Consider the following 12198-nt stretch of genomic DNA (forward strand, 5'->3'; position numbering starts at 1 on the left):
CAGTCAGTTAAAGAGAGAGAGACGGAGACTGCAGTGCTTCACTATCAAGGGGTGTGGGAGATGTCTGGAGATCCCACTCACTCTGCACTTAAGTGTGTGTGTGCGTGTGTGTGTGTGTGTGTGTGTGTGTGTGTGTGTGTGTGTGTGTGTGGTGCATTTTCGCAGATTTATGAGTCACAAGTCGTACATGTTCTGGCCATGAAATGTGTACAGTAAATACACAAATGCTGAGCCTGTGTGTATGTGTAGGGGTTGCCTGTACAAACTAAACACAAATAATAAACCTGTAGGCTACTTTATTGAGCACGTCTGTATGTTTGCGTGCTAAAAGAGGCCATATAGTCTGCACAATATACACAAAAGTGTGTGTGTTTGCTTGCACAGGGCTAGGCGCAGTGTGTGTGTGTGTGTGTGTGTGTGTGTGTGTGTGTGCTCCAGTACACGTACAGCTTATGTAACGCCCAGGCATGTTCTAACTCCACTGCGCCTGCTATGTGTGTGTAGGTGCTTGCTTGTATGTGTGCGCCCAGTTGTGTGTAACTGTGGTAAGTGTACCCGCTCGCCTGTGTGCGCGTGCACGTGTGTGTGTGTCTGTGTGCAGACTGCAATGCCGCAACCAGCCAGCTCTGTATCATCATTGACCAAACTCGCCATCTGTGCCTGTAAGCTATAGAAACAGCACGTCGCACTGCTGCACAGAAATCCACACACCATTAGTGTCTTATGAAATCGCAGCAGGACGCCACTCTGTTGCTTGTGTGTGTGTGTTTGTGTGTGTGTGTTGCAGAGGCGCGTATCTGTGTGCATTTGTGTGTGTTTGTGTGTGCACTCATGTGTGTCTGACTGTATTTTTTTTCAGCCTGTTTGCATGTTGTCATGTAGTCTACAGTGTATTACAGCCTGCACCTGTTTGTGCACATGCACGCCTCCTTGCGTCCACACTCTATGTGTGTGTGTGTGTGTGTGTGTGTGTGTGTGTGTGTGTGAAGCCCACAGTGTATATGGGTCACTCTCTTAGGAGCCATAATCCCACGTTTGGACCAACTTACTCACTGGGGTTTCACTCTTCCTGTTTGGCCAAGCTGATGGCAACAAGCATAATGACCTCACCACAGCACTCGGTCATTGGCCTGCAGACCCCAGGGCTCTCAGCCAATCACACGCTGGTCTGGTGACGTATAGGCTCCAGCGGCTGTCCTGATTGGCTGGGGAGGCGGGACTAAGGGATGCTGTGCAGCTCAGAGCACCTCTGATTAGCTGGGAGGGGAATAGGGAGAGAGTTTGTGAGAGGGATGGAGAGGGAGAAAGCATGAGAATTTGGGAGTTGGTGTTCTTTGTGGTTCCTCTGAAACTACACTCAACCTGTGGCTCACATGGACTTCACTGGGAGCACTAACAGACCAATGAACAGCACACAGAGAGTTAAATAGGCTTGTTAAAGCTGTTTTATGAGCTACAGTTGAAGCTGTAACACAGGAGACAGCTTGAGGCTTGACATATTGATCCATATTAAATTTAATAATGCCATGTGAGTGTTTTTGAGTCCAATCAGTCTAGTAACGACAGACACCTCATGCTCTATCTCAGCCGGTTTTTCATGTTTGCAGACAAAAGAAGAAGGGATAACAAGCAGACAGAGGAGCAGACAGAGAAGCAGAGAGAGAGATTTCATTCCTGTCCATGCAGTTTAAGTCGCAGACATGCCCACAGAGGAGCTCCATTGGCCGCCGCAGCCTCGCTCTCCCAACAGCTGTTCTGTGTTTTCCCACACTGTGATTGGCCGCGGCGCGCCGTCCATCAAATTTACTTTGACGCGCGGCCCCGCCCCCGCCCCCCTTCCTCGGCTTCCTATTGGATACTGTACCCGTTCGTGCTCCGCGATTGGTCGCCCGGGCTGGTTGTCAAGGCTTTCGGGCTTCATTCACCATTTTGCGACTGTAGTGTAGAAAATACAGGGCAGTAGTTTTTCCTCCTTTTAAGTTGCTTTGCCGGAGAAACATGAACGGCCGCTAACTGGCAGCTGCGGACGACTGGCCACCCTGCCCTATTTTACCCGGCGGAGTCAACAGAGAGCCACACACGGGTACTACACTAGCTCTGGTGAGTACAAGCTGCCCACAAATCTTTCTCCTGCAGCACTGCAGTGGGGCTTGTTGTGCTTTTGCCGAGCCGCTAACGTTGTTCGTGTTTACTGTGGCCACAAACAGTGTTAGCAGTGGAGCCGATCAGCGTATTTTCCGATATCTGGGTGGCCTACGGAGAGGAGCAGAGGGCGGATTGGGTGTCTTCTGTGAAAAAAAAGGGAGCGGTGCGGTTAGACATAGTGAGCCCGAAACTTTTCCACTAGAAATAAATTCAACGCCATAACTGCCGCTGGACTTCCTAGTAGAGCAACTGTTATTTTTCGTGCGTTGTATCAAACCCTAAAACTCCCCGTTTGTCATTCCTCCTCCTCCTCTCTCCCCCTGACATATTTCTTTCCTCTTTTTCATGAATCAACGTGGCCGTTTGAATTAATGTGTGTTTTTTTTAAAGGGGGCTGGAGGGGCCTTCTCCTTGGGACTAGTTTGTGGCCACATATTGACACTTTTCTCGCCTCTCGTACGGCGGCTGCAATCATGCAAATGACGCCGATGGTGAATTTAAAGTTGTCCGGACAGCTTTGGCTCTATTTTCAGACGACTGTCACTTTCGGATGGGCCAAAACAAGCGACTTTATCCGCTGTTTGTCGTCTTGTGTGCATGTGTGTGTGCATGTATACGTGTGTGTGTGTGTGTGTGTGGGAGAGAGACTGTGGAGTGGATTGACAAAGTTAACGTGTTCATCTGCTTGGGACATTTCACACTGTCATGCCGCACGGGGAATATGGGCCGTATTACATGGTATTAAGGGCCAATATGCCCGTTAAACCGGTTATTTCCCGGTGACAGTGAGCAGAGGATTTCCAAGCGGCCTTGTGTGTAGTTGAGGCCTGGTGGCTGCACGCCTCGGCCTGCTGTGTTGTGGAGTAAAACTGGTAGTAATCGCGGTACTACGAGGGCTTGACACATACACGGTACTATCCAGCTAAACCAGGGGTGACGACATCTCCTCCTGTAGTTTGCATTTTGGGCTTTAGGCCTCGTCCGGATAAAGTTAACAGCTGTTATCTGCCCCGGATTGTGTCAATACATCCATACACCCTGGCCTGTGTTGAGAAGTGCTGTAGTAATCCTGTTATACACTTTTTTAAAGAGGTGCTCTGCTCATGACAAAACTTTCTGGATGTCATGCATTTTGTTGATGCCCACAAATAAAGACATTAAGAAGCGTAACTGTTCACAACAGAAGTGTATAAGATATCAGAAGGGAATAGAAGGTGTGTATAGATTCACCACTGGGCTCTTTATTCCCAGGTGATGGTGAATTATAGTGAAAGCAATTTAACTTTGGTTTCCCCACTGCTCTCATGTACAAGAACAAGAAAGCACACATTTAACTTCTATTTCACCCCTATGTGTAATTTAGATATATGAATATATGTAAAAGTATAAATGCAAAAACTAACATCTGGTTTTATGTGTGGCCTGTGTGTTTATAGCATACACATTGTCATGTTAACTCACTTCATACTTGATATAATCATCAGCTGCTTAAGCTGTTTTTGCCCTGTTGTGTTTGAAAAAGTGATTAATCCACAACCTAAACCTGGATAATCACTTAGCCAAACTAAATTATGCATCCGTAGAGGCAGCGGCTTATGTTTTTGTCAGCTTGCGTGACTTGTGTTAGCTCGACGCTGCCTGCAGTCACGTTTACTATGTTTTCATGTCAACCTATAAAAGAGGCTAAACGCTGCTCTGCAGATAAAATAGGATTGCACTTGTTTGCACTTTATGTACACCTGAGACGCGGGCCTACTATAGCTCCTATATGGATTTCCTTGCTCCATATTTCACAGAGGGCAGCATGAGTTGCATCAGTTTGTCTTTAAGCTGTTATCATTAGGCCCATGACTCTGACACCAGCTGTTGTACACAGTGCACTACTGAGTAAACACACGTAGCATACCTCTATCGTGACCAAGTAAGGCCGGCTGCCAAATTATTTTATGGTGGCTGCTCTACAGCTGTCTGTCCTAAATAGGGATTTACATAGAGCACAGTGATGGCTGTGAGCTCTCTGTGCGCACTATCAACTATCATCACATAGATGTTTGCCGTGTGTGTGTGGCCTTGAGACAGGCGGCACTCATCTCTGAAAATGGATTTCTCTCTAGCTGATATGATGTGGCAGATATTAAAAGGACCTGAATGAATGCGAGCCTTCACAGACAAACAGGAAGGCAGCAAAAGGGAAAAGAGACAAGCAGACAGAGAGAAAGAGACTGGTGGGAGGACGGATGTAGAGACAGACAGGGACGGACAGGCAGACATGTACGTTAACAGGCAGTTGCTGACAAGTAGACAAGCTGAGTGGTAGTTGATGGACATCAATCCAGAACATTTTGACAGTGAATATCACAGTTGGAGTGGGAAATTTCCAAGAGATGACAGAGCATATTGGGGATGTTTTTATTCTCCCTCTTATGCACTTGTTGTTAACATCTTTCTGGCACTCGTAGCTGCGTGGAGACTCTTGTATTGAAAGAAACCAGGCAGAGCATACAGCAACTAGCCCCGCGCGTACACACCGCACGGCAAACACACCAGTTAAATGACAACAGTCCTCCGTTCAACAAGTCAGCAAAATCAATTTGTTTTACTTCTAAACGGAGGCAGAGCTGTGAATGAGTCCGGTGTGGAGCAGGAGATATTCTGAATGACTCTGGCATGGCTAAGAGTGATACTGAATGACTCTGGTGTGGAATAACAATCATTTGCAACAACTCTGCTTTTCTAGATGACCGCAGCACAAAATCAGGATAGAGACTAAGTGGAAGGAGAGGAGAGAGAAAGAGAGACGTGAGGTAGAAATCGATATTAGAGGCAGAAGAGAGAATACAGGCAGGGGACGAGAATGACAGTGTAATAGTAGCAAAGAGAGAGAGGGAGGAATAAAGTAACGGGAAGTTAGGTAATGGTCTTCCACAGGAAATGGAGTTTGTAGGGGCGGATTGACTCTGCTTTGAAATACATAGATAAAGGTCGCCACAGAGGGAGAGACAGAGAGAGAAAGGGAGGGTTTCAGTATGCGAGCGAAGAAGGAATTCCCCCGCCTCTACTGCCCCGGCCAAGAAGTAGTGTGTGTGTGAGGGAGTGTGTGTGAGAGGAGTGCATGCAGAAAGGCTTGTCTGGGCAAATTGCAAAGTGCTTCTCACTATTTCCATACTGTGTTGTAAGTCTGAATTGTGTTCACCCTACAATATGGCCTCCTGTTTGCAATATGTACCTGGTATGGATGCAGGCCTTGTGTAATGTGAGTAGAACCTGTTATGCAATGAATTAATGTGTAATGTGTAATGAATTTGTAGATGAGTCATTTTCATTACTACTGTGATGCGTTCGTGCATCATTTAGCAGGGAATATGTTTCTTTAAATTATTGTTTAACTGTTTATTACTCTGTATTTGTTTTTTTATCACGCCTGCGATCACAAGTGCCACTCTGCTGTGCTTTTATTTTGAATTACTTTGATGCCACTTTAATGTTTTCCTAGATTTGATTTGGATTTTGATTCAATCAGGCACTTTCTCTCTCAAAGGCACGCAGTTAGTTGCTATCTTGCTTGGTGAATAGGCTTTGTGCACGTCTGAATGCGTTTGCCACATGAGTAACCCACACTCCCTGTTCCCTTTCTTTCAGAGTCTCTGGAATAAGGTGGGCAAGTGCCGAAGTCGCGCAACAAAGATAAGTCAGGATGAGAGAGAGAGGCCCCGACAGAGGAGAAAAATAGAGAGAATAGAAAGGAGGGGGGAGAAGGAAAAAAACGAGGCAGAGCAAGAGAGGAACGCCAAAGAGAATCTCTGGGATAAATAAATACAAAGACTTGTTTGGAGAAAAGGCAAGCTAGATGAAAAGATGAAGCCGATAAAAAAGCAGGGCCGGCGCTCTCCTCCCTCCACCCGGGCCAAAGGGGGGAAGCGTCGCGGAGCGGGGGACGCCCCAGAAGGAGGGGAGAAGAGAGACTCAGATGAGAACAGAGACAGAAGCAGATCCCCACAAAACCGAACACCCTCCTCATCTTTTTCTTCTAATTCACACTCGGAGTCCTCCCAGGCAGAGCCAATCAGAGCACGGGACCCTTCAGAGGGGGAGGGGCCTCACAGAGAAGGGCTGTCAGAGGCGACAGTATCAATGGTGATGGATTCTGGGAAATTGTTGACATCCTCGGACGATAGACCAGGGAGGTCAGTTATTAGCGGCAGCAGCCACAGTGACAGTGGTGGCAGCAGTTGTAGTAACAGTAGTACACCAAGCGCCAACAACAGCCCAAACCCTGCCTCCAGCCGAAAAACGGCCACCTTCAAGGCCCGCGTTCCCAAGAAGAAGTACACCTCTGAACACTGCTCATCTACTACTGGCAACCATAGCAATCCTTCCTCCAGCACGCCCCCTCCTCCTCCTCTTAGTGGTGGGGTCATCAACCACGGGTCAACGGGTTCAGGAAGTGACGTCTTTGTCTCGCACCCTGATGGCAACAGTAGGAGCCTGATGGATGACTTCCATAGCAGGACCACAGGCAGGGAGGGGCCTCAGGATGGTTCTCCAGGACCCCCTCCCCTGTCGGTGGGAGGGGAGAGGGAAAGGCCTGGAAGAGGTGAGGGGGTGAGAGATGCGGAGCGAGTATCGCCCAGTCCGCTGCCGCGCTGCTCCTCAACAGACACTGCCAGCGAGCACTCAGCTGACCTGGAGGTAGTCGGCGACTCCCACGCTCTCGCACAGTTGTCTACACATGCCCCACCCAGTCTCCCCGATGCGCTGTCTGACGCCCTGGCCAAAGGCCTGAAGAATCAGCGAGTCCTCGCCCGCCAGCTCAAGAGAAGAAGTGACGAGGACGGAGGAGGCGAAAGGAGGGATGATGGTGTGCTGTCAGACTTGGTGTTTCGGGCCGGGGTGGTCCGTAAGGTCAGTGGTGAATTTGGAAGCCTGGAGGTGCAACTGAATGGGGAGAAGACGCTGTGCCGTTATCCGTATCGACATGACAGCCCCCCCGGGGTGGTGGACATTATCCTAGATGCCCCGCCGCCTGGTGTCCATCCAATACCTATTGGCACCCGTGTCTGCGTACCATTTGGCAACGAGGAGGGCAGCGAGGGCCAGTGGCAGTGGTACAGAGAAGGTGTGGTGACCCAGGTGGACACACACCCTGCAGTGGCTAACCGCTATCGTGTCCTGCTGTCCGAGGAGAGATCTCACGGTGTGAACGAGGAAGAGGATGGCAGAGGGACAGCTGGTGCTACCCAGGCAGTGTGGGTCTCCCGACAAACACTCCGGCTTCTGGTGCCACCTTGGGACCTGGATCTACCGTCTGGAGGAGGACAAGATGGAGAAGAGGGAGTCAGAGACAAGGAAAGGGAGCGGGAGGACAGGGAGGAGATAGACGTGGAGCAGGAGGTGTGTCGTTTGAGCCATGGGATGACACCCGGTGTGGGGTCAGTCTTGGGGAGAGGAATGCCCTACCCAGGCATGGTCCCTGTGTCCTCCACATCAGGCCACAACATCACCTCCCCAGTAACACCAGCATCAGTCCTCAGCCTTGCTCCTGGCCGGGAGTGGGATGTCGAGAAGGAGCTGGAGAGGGAGAGGGACCTCCAGAGAAAACAGGATAGAGAGAGGGAAAGAGAGAGAGAAAGGGAGAACAGTGCAAAGCAACAGCAGCAACAACAGCAGCAACACCACCCATACATGCCACTCACCCCTGAAGAAGACATGGAGGTGTCCCACTTTAACATGGTCCCAATGGGGGCAATCATACCTGGGGCCAAAGCAATGGCAGTTCCTCAGCACCGCCACATCGTCTCTAAGCCCCCACCTGGCTACCTCAACCCCCACATGGTGGGGTCTGTGGTACGGGGCATTGGGATCCCCACCGCGCACCTGGCCTTGAACCCCCACCCTCCTCCTTCACCTGTCCTGTTAGGCCTTGACCCAGCAACCGCAGCAGCTGCAGCAGCTGGTGCTGTCATAACCACCCCCCAGCTCCCTCCTCTCCCTCCCATCTCCTCTTCCACCGCAACCTCCTCCAGAGTGGAGAAGGCCTCAGGAGGGTGTTCTGCCAGTGGAGGAGCGGGTGGCGGCGGTGGTGGATCCGGATCAGGTTCGACTTCCTCGTCCTCCTCCCGTTCACGCACCCCACTGACAGCTGCCCAGCAAAAGTACAAGAAGGGAGATGTGGTGTGCACGCCAACAGGCATCCGTAAGAAGTTCAACGGTAAGCAGTGGAGGAGGCTGTGCTCCAGAGAGGGCTGCTCTAAAGAGTCCCAGCGCCGAGGATACTGCTCCAGACACCTGTCAATGAGGACCAAGGAGATGGAAGCCAGCGGGGGCAGCCGTGAACGGGGTGGAGCCAGCAGCACAGGGACCCTGACGCCGTCTGACCTCCGACTGAGCGGTGGTAGGGCCAGCTCAGAGTTTGACTGGGATGAGACGTCACGGGAAAGCAGCGAGGCCAGCAGCCGTGGAGGAGACTCCCGCCCCCGTTTGGTCCTTCCCTCTCTACTCCCCCAGGACCTCTCTCGTTTCGACTTTGATGAGTGTGAGGCGGCAACCATGCTGGTGTCCCTGGGGGGCTCCCGCTCAGGCACCCCCTCATTCTCCCCTATCTCCAATCAATCGCCCTTCTCCCCTACCCCATCACCCTCACCCTCTCCGCTCTTTGGCTTTCGCCCTGCCAATTTCAGCCCCATTACTGCTCCTGCGTCACTTCCTCCACGCCGCCATCGCCAGCTTAGCGGCACAAAGATGGGCACACCAGGTGCTGAGCGAGAGCGCCACTTATCTGGGATTGTGCCCACTTTCCAGACCAACCTCACCTTCACAGTCCCCATGAGCCCCAGCAAGAGGAAGCTCGACACCCATCCACCCCCCCCACTGCCTCTAGCCCAGGACTACCAGACCAAACCTGAGCAACAGCAGCTGGGTGGAATAGGGGGAGGAATGATGGGAGACCTGACCCTGGGCCACAGCCCTGCTGCCTTCAGAGTCCTCTCCCCCCAGAGTCAGCCCACAACCCCCTCCTCACTTTCTTTTCCCCGGCCCCGTAGCGCCACCAGCAGGCCACCATCCTCTGCTGCCTCAACGCCTCCGCCCATGCTGGTGTCTCCCACTCCTCCCTCTCCGCTGCCCCAGGAACCCTCCCCACGCCGCATCGTGCCCCTCCGCGATTCCCCAGTCATTGTCCGCAACCCAGATGTCCCCCTGGCCAAGTTCTCTGATGGCCCACTAGGAAGGAGAGACAGAAGCAGGTCCAGAGAGCACAGCCAGCCCCAACACTCAGCCCCAGGCCTGCAGGTCCCCGTCCCCATCAACGGGGCCACTACCAATGGTGCAGTTCTCCTGCGCAACCCCACATCCACACTTGTCCTGGTCACCTCCAGCTCGGTAAGAAAATCAACTAATTATTGTTTTTGTGCAATATGATCATGTACAATAAAGGGTTGAGCCATATGGATAAAATCTTAGCACTATAAATTTAATTTTATATTGCAATGGCAAAATAATATCATAGCTACCTCTTCATAGCAATGATGCAATAAATAACAGTAGTTTTATTGGCTAATGGTGTGTATCATCACATCATTGTCAGTGACTGAGAACCGTGGAAGTGAATTAGAGAGAAAAATTCTTCTTAAAATCTATATTTTAGTAAGGAGGCCCTCAAAAACTTGTCGCATGTTCCAAGTTATCTTGGTATTACAGCAGTCATTAGGGAGTCTAATGGAGACACAGAGTCGTGGCAGAAACCTCTGACACCACTCCTGAACAAAGTATATCATGCTCCAGGGGTAGATTTAGTCACTGCCATTTTTTAAGTATTTAATTCTCAAAATATAAATGTTTGGTTGAGTATTATTGTGACAGAAAATACTCATCTACTATAGTATTGCTATGAGCCAGTTTTCTGTAAATACTAAAAATACCTTCTTGATGTCTCCTCCCAGTCCCTGACTCCAGCCACAGCAGGCCACGCTTCCCTGTCCAGTCCCTCCACCCCCGGGTCGACAACCACTTCATCCGGCTCGTTCCTGTCCTCCTCTGGCTCTGGAGGCAGGGAGAGGGAGAGGAAACCTGAGGGGCACCAGGATGCATCGGGAGGGGCGCTGCCACAGCCGGTAGCCTGTCACCCAACGCCGACTGCCCTGCTACCGCTCATACTGCCAGCCGAGTCACCTCACCCTGCTCCACGCAAGCAAATCATCATGGGACGCCCAGGGACTGGTAAGGAGGGACGGGGAGAGGGAACGAGAGAACATCGTGGCACTGTTGCTTTGTTCACTATGTTGTAAAGTAGGAAGGGATGTGCAGACTGAAGCTCATCTACTCTAGCCCAGTACTTCTCACTTTCATTACTCTCTAGGGTTACAGGAGAGTCTTTAGAGTGCTGTGGCTGTGACTCATGCACACATACGACTGTTTGCTTGCTTAAAAAAGTAACTATATTCAACACACATGGCATTATTAATTCAGATTTATTAGGAGCGTATGTCGCAAATACAAAATTCGTGCAAAAGTTGTTAGATTAGAAATCATATAATATCGTGATAGACAGAGTTAGAGTATTAGAAATGTTATGCTGCATACTGTTTTCTAAAAAATGCTCTTTTTTGGAGTGAACACTTAAACAGCAGATATGAGAAAGTAATTCCACTCAAGCATGTTATACTGACAACAAAAAAAGAGAAGACGCAGGTAATTAAATTATAGATGTGGTTGGTTGGCATTTTATGAACATTAATTTTTGACCCTTCAGTCCATTTCATGTTCTGCATAAATACATACATATATATACTGAAATGAGCCTCTGAAATCATGCCATCAGCCAACTCTCTAAAATACTAGCTGCACTGTAAATGTCAGAAGAAACAGGGAGAATAAAAAGGGGCTGCTGTTAGCCTTATCAGCAATTCTGTGCTTTTGTGTTTTTCAAAGTATGCATTTGGGCAAAAATCTGTTGTGAAAATATTTTGTCAGCTTTGTGCGCACACTGTTGGATGTAAGAAAATTGGCCACTGAGAAATAGAGGTGTTTGGGTTAATCATATACTGTATGCTTGTTTCCATGCCAACCTTGCGATTACAGCCAAAACCCTGAAATGTTACTTTGAATATGTGAATAAGGAAAGTGGTTTCCATTTGAAATACATTATTTCTCATTTTGTGTCATTTTAACACTTTCTAAATCTGAAAACTGAAAGTGTAATAAGTGTACAGCAGCTGCACACAATGCAGAGAGATATTGGCAATTTATCGGTTGTTTAGTTTCACACTTAATACTCACATTTGGTGAAACAAAATGTAGTATATACAAGTCATATGGATGATTTCAAGATTCAAGATCTTTATTATAAACATATAGTTAATTTTTCAGTTAATATTTACATTCAGGAAACAGGAAGATATTAATTAACAGATATTAGATTAAAACCAGTGACATAAATAGCACGTGTGTCACAAGCAGCAGATTTATATCATGATAATAAAATTGAAAATTATATTTTTTTCCATTTCATAACCCTTTCCTGATTAAGTGATCATTATTTCTTGACTTGGTTTAAGCGGTAAAGATGACTTGAGAGTGAAACCTTTTTCTTCTGAGGCGTGAAGATCAGACTTCAGTTGCTCAGGCAGCCACCCAGACCTGCTGCTTATTGTGTGTAATTTGTGACTCAGTGTGTGTAGTGTGAGAGTTATTGGTTGTGCTTATGTGTGAGTGTGAGTGTGTGTGTGCAGGGGGTGTCACCCTTTTAATATACGCATGTGTGTGTGTGTCTGTGTGTGTGTGAGAGACAGATAAGGAGTGTTTCACACAAACTTTAAAAGGATATTGACATGTCTAGACATGCAAGACTGAGAGCAGGAGTGCAGAGAGCAACAAGGACATTCACACCTCCTGCTAAACATCCCCCCAACAAGAAACACACACACACACACACACACACACACACACTCATCTCGGTGTTCCAGACAATCAACAACCTCAGACAGGGCATCAAGGGCAAGTCCAGCGTGATGTGAATGTGTTTCATCACTCTCAGCAGAAAAAGGAGTAATTGTATTG

At 48.9% G+C, this 12198-nt stretch overlaps 1 protein-coding gene across 1 annotated transcript in view; it reads left to right on the forward strand.

The window, feature by feature from the left end:
• The first annotated feature begins 1968 nt into the window (after nt 1-1968).
• cica (capicua transcriptional repressor a) overlaps nt 1969-12198 on the forward strand; it is a 33087-nt gene continuing 22857 nt past the window's right edge. Inside the window, exons 1-3 of the mRNA XM_070847041.1 lie at nt 1969-2100; nt 5785-9522; nt 10083-10359. Coding sequence (XP_070703142.1) covers nt 6001-9522; nt 10083-10359 — 3799 coding nt within the window. The 5' untranslated portion in view covers nt 1969-2100; nt 5785-6000. The remainder of the gene's footprint in view (nt 2101-5784; nt 9523-10082; nt 10360-12198) is intronic.

This window comes from Pempheris klunzingeri, chromosome 16 (genome assembly GCF_042242105.1).
Source record: "Pempheris klunzingeri isolate RE-2024b chromosome 16, fPemKlu1.hap1, whole genome shotgun sequence".
Lineage (NCBI taxonomy): Eukaryota > Metazoa > Chordata > Actinopteri > Acropomatiformes > Pempheridae > Pempheris > Pempheris klunzingeri.